The following is a 15,526-nucleotide window of genomic DNA, read 5'->3' on the forward strand; positions in this document are numbered from 1 at the left end:
GCTAACTCTTACCTAAATCTTGCCAAATTTCGCTGAAAATCTTGTTTCTCTCGCTGGAAGTCTTGGATGTACTTCATCTAGAAGACAAAAAAAAGGGGGGGGGTGTTGAATACAGGTGAGACAGGAAAAGCTGACAAGTTTCCAAGAACAGCCACAACACTAAAACACTTCTAACACATGAAGCAGGAGGGGGCAGAACTGTTAAACTCTTTGGGCCCTCCTCCATTCCTTGAGACCACCTCCTTCCTGCTACTTTTAGAAGCCTAGACCCTCAGCAAGCCAAGGAAACACAACAAAGCCCTGTGGCATCTGCTAGTCTCTGGGAGCGGCATGAGCAGGCAAGTAGTGGCATGAGGGTTAAACAGACAGATAAACTGCCATCTTTGGGGAAACCATTGCATGTTCTCAACCCCTTGAGAGACTAGGAGGGGTGGAAAAAGTGAACATAACCATTCACAGACAGACGCCTCTTGCTCTCTCTGGCCTCCATAGTGGAGAAGACACCTCACATCAGGGATGGGGTGCCTTTTACAGTCCAGTGGCCACATTCCCTCATGGGCAACCTTCCAGAGGCCACATGCAAGTGGTGGGCGGGGCCAAAAGCAAAAGCGGGCGGGTCTATAGTTGTGACTCTTGCCTTGCAGGTTTCTATATACAATGCACACACCCCTCTCTCCATCCAGGCAAGCAAAGAGGCACTATTGCAGCTCAAGCCCGTAAGTCAGCCAGGCAAAAGCATGTGTGCGAGGGTGAAATAGGAGCAGGGCCAGGGAAGGATGTGGCCCGGGGAAAAAGGGGCTGCCTACAGAGTGGCGCGAGGGCTCAATAAAGAGGAGGCACGAAGCCCGCCTCAGGGCCAGATGTTCCTGCACCCCTGCCATACATCATTCAAGGCTGGGAAACTGGAAGGTGCCAACAGGTAAGATGGCACCTAGGAACCCTTTTTTGCTAAAAGAAACATCCAGCAGTACGAGTTCCCTAAACTAAAAACAGACACTTCAACCTCTCAATTAAGCAACCTTGAATATGTAAAAGCGCAAGGTGGCATTCTGCAATAGCCCCATTCAGAGCTGACCTCCTGAAGTTAATGGACATGACTAACTATGGGATCATTTATTGCATGGGACCAACTCTGAATGGAGCTTAGCTGACTACAACCCATAAGAGGTCGAAGTTAGTTCTGGGAGTAGTCATCCCAGAACAATGGCATCCTATAAAATGGGCTTTCACAGTAAAGCAAATTCCACTTTCAAGGCCCTAAACATTTGCAGCCATTGCCGAACTGCAGCTGAAGGGAGGCATCCAAATGATTGGAGGGGGGGGGTCATCATACATTTTGGCTTGGCTTCTGAACACTGCAGGGTAATTGAGGGAAGGGACTTTTCCTTGAAGGAGGCCCTTTTGCAGAAGACTCCCAAGAGCACCTTGCTGATGCTGCCTTCTGCAAAAGAAACCTTCCCCAACCCAGCACATTCCAGATGCTTTGGACTACAACTCCCATCAGTCCCAAGCTGGCCTGGAGAGAAAGGGGAACAAGCTGTACCAAATTCTCCAAGGAGAACAGGAGAGGTGGTTTCTATCTCTCATATGCACACCCTGCTGCTGCTGCTGCTGCAAGCGCTAGGATGCTCCTCATAGCACAGAGAGCTGCATCCCTGCAGATGCTCATATGCGGCACTTTCCACAGCCTCCATATTCATCTGCTCACCTTCTTCTTTTCAGGGAGCTCCTTATACTTTTTGGATAGTATCTTGGTGAGATCCAGATTGCTCATTTCCGGGTGCAGCTTAGCATACTTTGCTCGCTTCTCCATGAAGAAACGGAAATATGGAGTCAAAGGTTTCTTGGGGAAGTCGGGATGCTTCTGAATAGGGACAGGAAAGGAAGCAACAAGGAAGGTTTATTGTTTCGAGCCTGCCTGGTCAGAAGTCCACAAAACGTGTTGCTGCTTTTAAATTAGCATCGCGTAACTCTTTCTGTTCCATGCCATCTCCATTTTGTTCTGTGTGTGCACGTGCTCCTCCACTGTATTTTTTTGCAGGGGACATGGAGAGTCCCATCATTTTTGCTCCCTACTAACATAGGGCTGAATTGATCACTTGCAGGCAGCCCCATGGAACAGTGCCCCAAAGGGCAGTGAGATGCAGGTTTCTCATCCCAAATCTAGTTAGTGCTTTTCAGAAGCAAATCATTCCCATGTAACCCTATACACACTGCAGCAACTAGACCTTCCCTCATAGCAAACGAGAAAAATAATATGTTTGGGGGTTTTTCTCCCGCCCACAAACTCCACCCCAATCAGAAGGTGAATAAAAAGAATTAAATCAGAATTAAAAGATGAGAAAAGGTTAATGAATTAGATCCACCATAATTGGCTAGTCATGGGCATGAGCTTAAAGAGGCAACAGTGGTTGTGAATGGAGACAGGGATTCTCCAAAGGGCAAGAGACTAAAACAAGCTGCAGAAAGCAAGTCAATCAGGTGTTGTTTTTTTTTAATGTTTTAAAAAAGCAAAAGGATTTTAACATCCAGAGATGGCTTTTAGTGGCCCATTTCTTTCACCACTATTTTTCTTATTTCTTTTAATATTGTAAACTACTCAGTCCCTGCTTGAGCCAGGTTAAATTGATTCACAAGATAGGTCAGCACACGTAAACTGTATCAGTGTTATTTACACAGCATCATCTATGTATACAGTTTACAAAGAACAGGCCCCCTACCTCAAGTGGGGGCTGTCTAATAAAATAAATATGGAAACAGCCAAAGCAAGGAAGTGGAAGAATTCGCGACTATTTCAACAACACATACTTTGGCTTATTTGCAATAAAGGGACTGGGGGAGAAAACAATGCAAAGGCTTCGGGGGAAAGGCAAGTTAAGATTCCTTCTGTGTTAAGATGCCATTAAGAGGCCAAATATTAAGTCCCAAGATACTGCTCCTGCTCCCATACTGTTCCAAAGGTAGAGGCTGTATCTCAGTGGGAGATGCAGAAGGCCCCAGATTCAATCCCTGGCACCTCCAGCTTAAAGTGTCCTATAGCAGCAGGGGAAGATAAAGATCCTGCATCTGAACGAAAGCCGATGACCCATTAAGGCCTTTTAGGCCTTTGGGGCTAAGCCCCACCCACCTCCCAATTACCCAATGCCATGGGTAGGAGGTAAACAAACAGGCATCTGGGCTGGGCCAAAATGCAGGGGCTTGTGAAGAACTCTGGGTGGTGCTTTGAAGTCTTGACAATCGGCTGATTGTCGGGACTTCAAAGCACCACATAGAGTCATGCAGTGGCCATGTCACCTGACCTCTCTGCAACACGCAGGCAGAGCATCTGTACACTGGAAGGGAGGAACTCCACCAGCACACATGAGGATGTGCTGAAAGCCATCTGGTGTGGAAGCATTTCCAACTTGAGCACCAATAACAGAAGGCACGGCTGCAATATGCAGTGAGGACCTGGGTCCCACAAGCCCCCCACTGTTGTAACACGTGGCTGGTAAACATTTGGCTTTAGCTGAGATTCTTGCATTGCAGGGGGTTAGACTAGATGCCCCCTAGGTCCCTTCCAACTCTAAGATTCTATGTGAGCGTCCTACTTCTCATGCAGAAGGGGGAAGGGGGCTCAAGAGCAACAACTTGGAGCAATTCTACTCCAACTTCTCTCAAATGTGTCTTCTAATTTCACTGAATTTTATGGCTCCTGTTTGTGAGCTGCCTTAAACTTTTCTAAGGAAAAGCAGGGTATAAACATTTTAAAGAGAGGATGCATTATATAAGTTTAGGCACCAGGCAAAAATGTTCCTCTTCAACCAGGCCTCAGGTTGATTAATATTCAACAGTCTTTTAAAGGTGTCTGTGGGAGGTTATGGTTTTGCTGTTTTGTTTTACTCATTTACTTGTTTCTGTATTTTATTGTGTGAACGGCCCGAGATCTTACGATGAAGGGTGGTGTATAAATCTAAGAAGTAAAAAAGTTGGTATCTCTCAGTTACAGGCTTTTCGTAAACTGGATTTATAGTTTCTTTAATGCCTGGTTGACAGGGCCATGCCTGGAGTTCAAGCGCCCCCTCAGATTTGTGCTTCCATCCTGTTTGTTCGAAAAGCAGATCTGAGAAATTCGATTTTCATTTTGTGACCTCCTAAAACAGGAAACACCCAAAGAAGAAGAGAAAAGCATAGGTGTTGAAAAAACAGCTCTGACTGAAAACCAACAGTTCAAGCAACTAGCAGTGCTCCAAATGACTCAGAAAAAGGGCGCCAAGGGTTTTTGTGTGTGTGTGTGTGTGTAAATCTTCCAATCGGCACCTCAGGCGGTGTTCAGAGTGCATGAGCACTCATGAAAGAACAACAGATACGGGCAACCCAAAAGGGTGAATCTAAAATTGATGTTAGGCCCATACCTTTATTAAAGACCAACTAAATGTCACCAAAGAGCATGAAATTTTTCTCCAGAACTCTGCATTAGGATAGACTGCAAACAAAGGAAGGGGAGGGGGAGAGGGGAAAAGTGTTTTTCCCCCAGAAGCCCTTAGCGGCATTTGGTGCAACCTGAAATCTGCAGAGCTTCTAGAGAAAGCCTCATTTGGATGCCTATAACTTCCACATTTCATCTTAAAGGCTGACTCCACGGATTCTACATCAACTCTCCCTACACACACACAATTCACTATCCTGATGAAGTGTTCTGAGGAACTCAAAAGCTTGCAGACTAATTTTGTGACATTTAGGTTGGCCTAATGAAGCTGAAAGTGAGTTCCAATTTTGTTTTACTCTACACCGTGGAATGATATGTAGGCCTGTCAGCTTTCTAACCTCTTCTAGCTCCTAAACCCTTGTGAGTAGACAGGAGTTGGCGGTAATGCTTTTTTCTATGAAAGTTTCTTGCTAATTTCTGCCACTTAAAGCTGCTGTTAGAAAGAAACAAAAGCAGACCCAACCCATTTTTTTCCTGGTCAACAGGCAACCCTTTCAATACTCTACTTCCACCAAAAGTAGCCTGTTAACTAGAGCACTGCAATAGTAATAATAATAACAGTATAGATTTAATTCCATTAACATGTAATTGCTTTTTAATTATTGTTTCCTCTATGTTTTCAGCTGCTCTTGTTTTTATATATAAGCTGCCTTGAGCCCCATCAGGGGAAAAGGTGGGGTATTCTTCTCCTCCTCCTCATGTTTTCTATCTAGTTTGGATTCTGGCCTTTTCATGGAATGAACCTCACTTCATCCTCTTTAGAAAACACTGGTTGAAAGAGAGAATATGACTTGTGGCAGCATGGGGAAAGAGAAGAGGGTCACTAAACACAATGCTCAGATTTTGCTCAGTCACCTGCCCTCTTTCTGTACTTCTGCGAGGGACTGTGTCTTAAGCAGGACTCCTGAATGGAAGGAGGCAAGCCCAGAGCTGTAACCCCTGCAGAAATGCAACTGTGCAGGGGTGAATTCTGCTGAAGCTCTTCATCTGAGAGAGTACTGAATGATCTGGTGACATCCAAGGCACAGGTGTGGCAAACATGCCTGCCCCTCATCAGATGCTGACTGGCTGAAGGGAAGACCAAAGCAGTAGATCATGCAGAGACAAAAGGCCTATTCCGGCATACAAATTGCAGAGAAAGCTACAGCATGGAGCCAAAGCAGGGCCATCCGCCCTGGTCTCGCCTCTATCACCCACATACTAGAGGGGTATGCCTGCAGCAGGGCTCCCCTCAACAGATGTGCCCCCGCCACATGTGGCCATCCCTGCTCTCTCTCCCTACATGATTGCTGTTAGTGTGATTTGCATGCCCAAATTAATTCAAAGTGTTGGTGCTGACCTTTAAAGCCCTAAACAGCCTTGGCCCAGTATACCTGAAGGAGAATCTCCACCCCCACCGCTCAGCCCGGACACTCGAGGTCCTCCTTCAAGGGTCTTCTGCTGGTTCCCCCACTGCGCAAAGCGAAGTTACAGGGAACCATGCAGAGGGCCTTCTCGGTAGTGGCGCCCTCCCTGTGGAATGGCCTCTCTTCAGATGTCAAGGAAACAAACAACTATCTGACTTTTAGAAGACATCCAAGTTTTAAAGGATGTTTTTATTGTGTTTTTAGATATGTTGTAAGCCACCCAGAGTGGCTGGGGAACCCCAGCCAGATGGGCGAGGTATAACTAATAAAATAAAATAAAAATAATAGGCTGCAGCGGGCAGGTTCCTGTTAAAGATGGCTGCTTTGAAGCTTCTAGCAACTTTGACTCATTCATGTATTTCTACCTGCCTGCCCCCAGAGAGCTCCTTCCTGGCACATGCTTTGGGAGTGACTCATTCTCAATTTTTCACATTATTTGAAGTAATCTGGTTTTAAGTGCTTTAATTCAGAGGGGAGGGGCCAGAGACAATACAATTGTGCTAGCCTTCTGCACTCTTAAAAAGCGCTTTGCTGATCGTTAAAGGGATACGCATATCAACAACTGCAAATTGAAATGCATGTGTGTATACGTGTATGTGTGTGTAATGAGGATTGTTTATAGCACAGGTGTGTGACACTAGAAGCTGCACTATTCCACTACTTCTCCCCTATGGCAGAACCAGCTGCCATCAGATGTTTTTGGACAATTTCCAACCTCCCCACCCAGCATGACCAATTATCAGGAATGATGGGAGCTGTAGTCCCATTTATCTGGAGGGCATCTCGGTACCCACCACTGCCCTGTGGGATCTTGCATGGGTGTCAGCAATGTTAAGAAACACTGGCCGCTAAGCACTGCAGAACAGGAACAAAGCGGGAAAGTTAACAGAGCAGCCAGCCAGATTCAGAAGGAGATGTTCTCTCACGAGTCCTTCCCTCCTCTGAGTCAACGCTTACCTTCAGCTTTTTGCCCTTGTATGGGTTTTTCACGTGCTCCTCAGCATCCATAATCAGTTCTGTCAGGGTTCGGAACTTCCTCACCTGCAGGAGCAACCGGCAAATGCAACCAGAGACAGGGGAGAGAACAGCATTGTCAACCATTTCCAGGGCTGCAAGTCTTTACTAGCACACCATAGCAACCACAACTGAATGACTGAACTTGTGAGCGGAACTGAGAGCTAAGGGCACTTTTATACAAATCCCCAATTATGAAGCCACCACCTTGCTGCAGCTAAGCATGTCTGAATTTGATCAGTATTTGGATGGGGGAACTACCTAAGTTCTTACATATCCTTTAATTCTCAAAGCAGGCATCTTAATGGAGTCTGTGGCAAAAAGCAAATTGACTTTGTTGCATTAGCAAGCAGGTGATTCATCAATAGTTCTAACAATCCCCTATGTGCCTGGGGCATCCATCATGGAGTGTACTCTCAACTGGGAGGGCAACTGTTGCTTCCACGTTTCATACAGCACCTAGCACACAGCTGCCACTAAACATACATTGGCTGCATTCACGCATTATGCTAATAACTACTGAAAATTAGCTATGTGTCTGGGGCGTTGATTGTGGAGTGTATTCTCTCTGGGGAAGGTAACATGTTGCTTTTATGTTCTGTGCAACACCTAGCATACAGCTGCCACAAAACATACAGTAGCTATGTTTGCACATTATGGTAATTCATGGTTTGTTTTAATCATGGCTTGCTTAACCAACCATGAGTTATCTCACAGACGAGCAAGCAAATCATGTCAGCTGGTTTCTCCAAAACTTAAGATTGTTCTCCAGCTGTTCTAGCCTAATCTCCCGCAGCTCAGTGAGTAACTAGGGCAAACAAACCATAGTTAAGCACGGCCATTTGTTTTGGTCATAACACCAAAGCCATAATTAAAACAAGTCATGGCTCGCAGAAGCCAACAGCAAACCATGCTTCACTTTGTGGTTTGTTGCCAGCTAACCGACTGTGGTTAGTCTTCTGGGCTCAGCTCACACATTCAAACAAACTAGGGCCTGGTTTTATGTTTCAATAAGGCCATTAATAGCAAATTCCTAAGAACAGCTGTTCCAGCAAAAATAACAGAATCCTACAGCACCTTAGAGATTTTGTATTTTTATGCTTAGAAATGTCATAAACTTTAAGGGATTAAGCAGCATGTCAATGCCTAAGTTTATATTTGCATTAGTACATAGGGTGAAAGGATTTTACAGTGAACCCAAAAACATAGAATTGCAGTGAGCAGGAAACATTTCTATGCACAACTCAAATAAATACAAGATCAAATCAGTTGCTCATCAGTAACATTAACTAGTAATTATTGGTTTTAAATTTAAATTGGTTTAAACACCTTAAAGTGGAACAATAAATTTCTGCAGCAAGAAAGACATTCCTAAATGCCATCTGTCTCGACTTCAACCCCAACAAATTTTCTAATGCTGGGGTGAGCAACCTTCAGGCTTGTGGGATCTACTTTGTGTTATTTTACTAACACCCCAAAGTCCACCAAGTGTAACTCAGTGTAAAAAAGCCATTAGAATAAAGGAAGAGAGTACTTATGAGCACATGTTTAGCCCAGGAATTTGTTTTTGGAATGTGAACTGAGTGTTACAGGGGGTTGGTTTTCCTAAAAAGCTTTTATTTATTTCAGCAGTCTAATTTGCACTTTTCGTTGCTGTTGTTTTAATTACTGAGAGCTGGAAACTCTTGCTGGTCTGCTGCCAGAGATCTTGCCCAGATCCCTCTCTACCAGTATATCCCAATCTGTCTTCTGCCAGCCACGGTTCTTCAGTTTTCTGCTGCAGCCTCCCTTCAAAACTGTTTTTTTACTGAAGCACAATGACTTAATGGTCAAAAACAGAATCTCCTCAAGGACTGCTTTGTAGTAGCGATAGTGGTTTCATTCATACCATCAAGACATTCGACAGTGCAATCGTGAGATCAATGGGGCTTGCTCTCGAGTAAGTGGATCTAGGACTGCGGCCAAAATGTGACATGGATGTGGAGAGTTAATAAGAAGGCAGCCGGCCAGCCCTTTGCCTGCCCAGGCAAAGATGAAGGAGATAGAGAGGATGTGATTAAGAGGCGTGATCGGGCAGATGGGAACTGGCAGCAAGAGGCAGGTAGTTTTGGTGGTATGTGGATGGAGGGACTTGAAAGAGATGTGGGCATCTGATAAAGAAGGGAGAACATTATGGGCAAGGCGGAAGACACAGAAGAACCAGGGAAGGAAGCAGCACTCCTGCCTTGCTATCACACTGGCAAGTCTTAGGACCCAGCATTCAGATCAAGGCAGCCCTGCAGCAGACCAGAGAGCCCAGCCCAAAGAGAAGCGCCCCATCCTCATACTAGAATGACATTTCATGTCACAGACCCGTATCAAGTATAAAAAAGGCTACCTCATTGGAGATCTCATTCCACTTCATCTTGCACATCTCACTGGAAAAGTCCTTGAAGGCAACTTTGTCCCAGTCCAGGTGCGATTCGGTGGTTTTGAACTTGCTGCCGTCATTGGAGGGCAAATTGTTCTTCATGCACTCCAAGAGAGTGAGCATATCTTCCTGGGTCCAACGGTCTGCGGGAGGGGAGGGGAAACATATACTCTGTATATCATACATTACATCTGGCATACACTAGGGATACTAGGGTTCATCACCAAGTTGCTTTTAGCCAATGAAATCATCTGCTCAGCCTGCAATACTATATCCACTTACCTGGGAGTAAGTCCTGTTGAAGTCAACATATTGTTTAAATATAAAATTTTATTTAAAAACGTGCTTATTGCAAGAGCTCAATGTACAGCACTTTTCAAGGATCCTAAAGAAAGCAACATTCTATCTCCCTAATTAGACTATTTACCATTTGTAAGCAAGAATCCAATGGCTCTTTTTCAAATTTGGGTTGTGTCAAAATTCGCAGGAGTATGAGGATGCTTATATAATGATGCACAGAGAGGCTACCTCCGCCTCATCAAGCCTTAGATAGACTCTTCTTAGTATCTTGCTGAGGATTTAGAAGCATATATAAAATAACAGCAAAGCAATTGCCAACAGGGTTCCATGTTCATAGCAAAGCAGTACCCATGGACTACAAATCCCAGCATGCAAGTCTTAGCTTTGCCCATAAAGAGTTCAACAGCAACACATGCAAACATGAACCCCAAGGGTCTGGAAATTTCATGTTTAATCAACCTTCTGTCCACGACCAGGAAAAATCCCCAATATATTCTAAATCATATAATTAAAGTGGGGGGTGGGGAGGAGGCCCTGCATAGATGGCAAACATCATATTCTCAAGAAGAGACTAGGAATGCATGAACGAGGTAATAAAGTATTCTTGTATTTAAGCACTTAGCCTGGTAGCCACAGACAACCAGAAAATGCCATTAGGCAAGTAACTAGGGTGGCAGAGGAGAGACGGACAGCTCTGCACCAAGTTAGCTGAAAAAGGAAAACTCCTTCCTGCATTCCCATCTGCTAGAAATTCAGTAAGCTAATTCATGAGACTTCTATAAAGGATTTACTTTGTCCGGCAATCAATTTCTTTTTTAAAAAAATATGCAAACTAGAACAAGCTGTGGCTGGAATCCTGTTCTGCAAAATTTTCTGGCGCAGCCCAGTTGACCATCCCAGGAGTTCCCACCTTCTCACCTTGGTTTTTGGGGGCCGTCATTTCTAAGTCAGTTGGGCTATCCGCTTCTCCGTTCATCCTCCACCTCTCGGACCCTAGGGTGACACCTCCTGGGTCTGCCCCTTCCAGCTCCCTCTCGCCCCCCTTCACGATGGCGTCAATCACTTTTCACCCTGAAAGCAGGAACGAACGGGAGTTACAGCCTCTGATTTCCCGCTACTGCCCTTCTTAACAGCACCAGCATGTCCCCTCCAAAAACAGGGGGCTTGTTTGCACACAGAATAACAAGTCCTAAACTTGAACCTGTGAGTTCAAGTGAGTTTTTTTAAAAAAAGAAAGGAGTTTTGATAAAATCAAGGTCTCAACACATTTTCCTTTCACCCTTGGGTAAGTGATTATGTGAACAGTAACAGGATTATCTTCTCTGGTAGATGGAGGGCAAGGTTTCCTGTAGGCAGAGGAAACGGCTGGTGTCCAAAGACGGCCACAGGAACATTCTGGAATTCTCTTTCCCTAGAGAAAAGTTGGGCCCTGAATCTTATCATGGCCAACAGCAAGAGATAAGAACTAAGAACGGTCCTCCAGCAACGTCTGTCTACCCCTTGACCTAGAGGATTGTAACAGCACATCTATTCATTGGCGTCAGTGCTGGATTTATATATAAGATATAGCTTAGGGCCCCACTCTCTTGCCCCCCCCCCAAATTAAAGAAAAAAACCTATTAATTGTATTTCAGTTCAACAATTACCTTGATAAATACATATTTTGTTATGCACAAATGGCTTTAGATAACAATTAGGTCCATAAATTACCAAATAGCATTTATTCAACACAAAAAACAGCAACCATTTGTTGACAAAGGACAGCTTGACATATAAAGGGCCCCATTACCTTAGTAGCTTAGGGCCTTACCAAACCTGAATCTGAATTCAGAAAGGAATCCATTTCACAAATGGGGCTAAGTGTGCTAAAAGTTGGGGGTGTGGAATCTGCACAGCTGAAGTAGGTCTCAGCGGGATCCTCTAAACAGAAAAGGCCTCCAACAGCACTAGGCATGGGAGGCCCCAGAGTGGAATCTATGTCACATAAAAGGGGAATGCAAAATGTTTGATAGTGGAATAAATCACAGGAGAGGGTTGGGGGGGGATTACAGCCAGGGTAGTCTTGAGTTTGGAGTGTTGACTTGGACCGAGGATGCCTAAATTTGATTATCTACTCTGCCATAAAAGTCGAGTGATCTTGGGCCAGTTAGCAATTTCTTTTAAAAATGTGTAAAACAGGACAAGCTGTGGTTGGAATCCTGTTCTGCAAAATTTTCTAGTGCAGCCCAGTTGATCCTTCCAGGAGTTCCACTTTCTCACCTTGATTTTTTCGGGGGGGGGGTGTATGTGGTCATTTCTAAGTCAATAGGCCAGTTAGTAACTTCCCCCTTCCCCCTCAGTGTAACTTTCCTCACAGAGTTGATGCAAGGATAAAAACGAGGTAGCCTACACAGACAGCTATGAGGAAGGTTAAGAGCAAAAGGCAATAGTGGTTAAAAAAGGGGAACAGGAGAATGAAGAGAAGCGGGTTACTTTGTGGAGTGTACAGGAGAAGAGAATGAGGGTTATGGACATTAAGTGAGCAGAGAATCCGTATTTTGTTTTGTTTTTTAAGGGCAACTGGTACGCTAGTCCTCAAGAGCGAGGACAGGAAGTGTTATATAAGGGAAGCGACAGGGGGAGGGGATAGAAACGAAAGCCGAGAGACCTGATTGGGAGGAGGAAGAGATCCCCGGGATTCTGGTTGCAGGGAAGGCAAAAGAAACGATTCGTTTGGCCGAGAAGGAAGCGGGCGGGCGGGCGGGCGGGCGGGCGGGCTCGGCTTTGAATCAAGCCCAAGGATCCCTGGCCCAGCGTGGGTGGGGAAAGAGAGGCGGGACTGCGGGGCGGGGTGGAGGAGAGGCAGGCCGGGCGAGAGGGTGGGATCTGCGGGTGCCTCTTCTGCGCTCCCTCCCTCCCCTTCCATCTGCTCTTCCGAGGCCGCGCTAGCAGCAGCCAATCTCCGCCGCCGCCTCCCTGCAGCAGAAGAGCCGCAGCTGCTGCTGGTTGCTGCCCCCCTCCTCCCGCTCTCTGCCTGTCTCCAGGCAGGCGGGAGAGCCGAGCCGAGCCGTCGGAGCGGCTGCTGCAGCTGCCTCGCCTCCTCCCCCCGCCTCCGTCCTCTCCACACGCCCTGCGGGCGCCACCGAAGGAAAAATCTAGCCGCCGCCGCCGCCGCCTCGCCTGCCCGATTCCTCTCTCCCGCCCACCCTCGCACACGTATTTTTTTTTTAAACCCCGGGACGGGCTCCAGCCCTCTGGCCTTGAACCTCCCTTCCTCCCGAGGGCAAGGAGGAAGGAGGGCTCCACCGAAGCCTCGGTTCTTCGGCAGATCCAGCGCTCCACCGAGTTAGGTCGACCTTCCCAGGAGGAGGGAACTTTGGATCACCGGATCACCCGCTCCCGAGATTTCTTTTCCCCTCCCCGTTCTTCGCTTTGTTGGATTGCTACGGGATTGATTCAAGATCCAGCTCTCTTTCGACACACAACCCCATACGATTTCTCCGCTTTGTTAACAGAGATCACCCTCTTTCCCCGCTGGATCTTGGTTTCGTAAATCCTCGAAGTGCGACCCAGTCCCTTCCCTCTAACCAAATGCCTTTACTCAAATTTCTAACTCTCCCCCCCTTTGTATCCCCAAACCGCTTTCCCGCCGCCCCAGATCCCCAGAGAGACCAGCCACTTGAGAAGGGTGGCTCTTCCCCGCCGTCGGGCAACGTGGTCGAGCAGGCGAGGCTGGCTCTCGCGTTTCCCCCGATTAACTCGCCTTCGATCCCGAGGAAACCGAGAGCAGCCGTCCCCAAACTGAAGGGCGAGGTTGTGGTTTCCCCCCAAATCCTGTACCCGCAGCGCGAAGCAACGGATCCCGCGCCGTCAGCCTCGGAACAGGCAGCGACCCCAAGCCCGGTGCGCGCGCGGAGAAGGGGGCCGCCAGGCGAGTTGCGCGTCTCTTTTTCTCTCCGTCGGTCTCACCTCGTCGAGGCGGTTAAGAAGGCTGAGACAAGCCCGCCTCGTTGTGGCGGCGGCAGGCGCGAGTGGGGAGGAGCAGGAGCCGGAGAGCCGCTGCTGCAGCAGCCCCATCGGAGCCGCTGGTGGAAGGGGGGCGGGGAAGGCAGGCTGGCGGGAGGGAGAAATGAATGCCCGGCTGGGGGCGTCCAGGCAGAGCCGAGGGAGGGCAGCACGTCGTGGCTGTTGCTGCCGCTGCTTCTGCCGCCGCCTCCACCAGCAGCAGCGCCCAGACCCCCGGGGAGCGCCTCCCCCTGCGCGCCTAGGGCGCACGGGAACTCGGCGGAGCCAAAGCCCGCTCACCCGATTCTCCACACTCGCTCCGCAGCGGGGGGCCCCCCGAAAAAAGCGTCTCGTCGGGGGAGAGAGCAAGAGGAAAAGAGGAGGGAGGGACGCCGAAGACCTCGCCTGCATGGACCCACCCTCCGGATGGCGGAGGAGCGCGCTGGCTGCAGCCGGTCGGAAAGGCTGCGCCGACCGAGCTCGCCAAAGGTCCCCAGCGCGCGGGGGGAAAGCGGGGAACAATACCCTTTCCGAAATAAAATCAAGCGGCGGCATTGAGCTCTCGATTTCGTCCAATGGAAAAGGCATGGGAGCAAAACTAGCGTGCGAGGACGGTGGAAAGCGAAGGGAAAAGGAGTGCGTTTCCCCCGCCGTCCATTGGCTTCTCTCCCTCTGCAGGCAGCCAGAGAAAGGCGGCGGCGGCGGCTTGGTTGTTTCCACCGCCTCGCCTTCCTTTCTAACCCGAGCAGGGGCCCCCCGGTTGCAAAATAAGCCTAAACCATGGGCGGGGGAGAAAGAAAATAGGGGGATCGAGTCTCTGAACCCCCGGATTGTACCGCCTAGTTATTTCTGCCCCTGCCGAGCGAGGATCGGCGTGCGAGAATCCGCCACCGCCTGCCTTCTCTCTCGCCCTTCCATGGCCGCACGCGGCGGCCTCTTTCGCCTAAGCGAGCGCATGGGAGGCGGAAGGGGGCTCCGATCCGCTTCCCCCCACCGATGCCCCGCTCGATGGAAAGGGGGCGCGCCCCCAAAACACGTTTTCCAAAAACCAAAACCTGTTTGGTTCTCAAATATGAATATATTTAAAAATAACACCAGTCTCCTCCCTCCCCCAAAAATGTGTTGAAGCGGGCGGGGAAAAACGCCGAAATAATATTTTTCTTTTTTAAAAAAGATGCACCCCGAAAAATGAGCGGAAGCCCCCGTTTTTTCAGCCTTACCGAGGACCCAGGAGACGCAGGCAGAGGAGAGCAGTGACGGTGGCTGCTTCCTGCGAGCAGCGGCCGCCGCCTGCTTGTCTTCCTCCGCTGCCGGAGCTCGAGGAGGGAACAAAAGCGCCTCCCTCCAGCCCCAGATGGCGGAGCGCAGCGTCGGGTTAATGGCGAGCTCCACATGCGCTCGCACTGCCGCAAAGGCAGCCCCGGCTGGAGGCAGCGTCGCCTCGGATCGTGCCTGCTTTCCCCCCCTCCCCCTGATCCGTCCTTTACCCACCACCCACCCTCCTTTGCAACGGGGGGCTCCATGCCGGAGCTGATTCGAGGGGAGATTCGGAGCCCCCTTCTACGTCTGCAACCTACCTGCAGATCGGAAGGCTTTTGGAGGAAAGCTCCCCCTTTTTTTCCTCCCCCCCTCTTCTTTCCCGGGCTCGCTTTAGCTGGGAAGCGTTGGTTGAATGCACGCCAGCTCTGCAGCGCTGGCCCCGGGCGTGGACTCGCTCCAGTCCCCGCAGAGAGCTCGCACTTCCCCCGCCTCCATCGCTCTGCTTTTTTCTTCCAATCAGCCGGTCTCTTCGGCTCCCGGATCCTTAGGCAACCTCACAGCCTTTCTTCACAAGTCCCCACTTTTCCATCTGCTCCCTAAACGGGATTGCAGAAATGGAAGCATATTTATTTTTCCGGGGGTGGTGGTCCGATCTCTCTCGGATCTCACCAGGTTGTGGATCTA

At 48.6% G+C, this 15,526-nt stretch overlaps 1 protein-coding gene across 6 annotated transcripts in view; it reads right to left on the reverse strand.

The window, feature by feature from the left end:
• The window catches only part of UBTF (upstream binding transcription factor), a 46,457-nt gene extending 30,958 nt beyond the window's left edge, over positions 1-15,499 (reverse strand). For 2 of the 6 annotated variants that reach the window (XM_081836454.1, XM_081836449.1), the window contains exons 1-6: positions 15,160-15,499; positions 10,517-10,669; positions 9,266-9,441; positions 6,832-6,915; positions 1,709-1,864; positions 13-77 (exon numbers count right to left, since the gene is read on the reverse strand). In XM_081836454.1, the coding sequence (XP_081692580.1) occupies positions 13-77; positions 1,709-1,864; positions 6,832-6,915; positions 9,266-9,441; positions 10,517-10,574 (539 nt within the window). In that variant the 5' untranslated portion in view covers positions 10,575-10,669; positions 15,160-15,499. Of the gene's footprint in view, positions 1-12; positions 78-1,708; positions 1,865-6,831; positions 6,916-9,265; positions 9,442-10,516; positions 10,670-13,340; positions 13,550-14,802; positions 15,015-15,159 lie in introns of those variants that run through there. The other 4 variants (XM_081836453.1, XM_081836451.1, XM_081836452.1 and 1 more) reach the window with 4 other exon arrangements.
• Positions 15,500-15,526: the final 27 nt, after the last annotated feature.

The sequence above is a fragment of the Podarcis erhardii genome, assembly GCF_964252035.2.
Source record: "Podarcis erhardii genome assembly, chromosome: 13".
Taxonomy (NCBI): domain Eukaryota; kingdom Metazoa; phylum Chordata; class Lepidosauria; order Squamata; family Lacertidae; genus Podarcis; species Podarcis erhardii.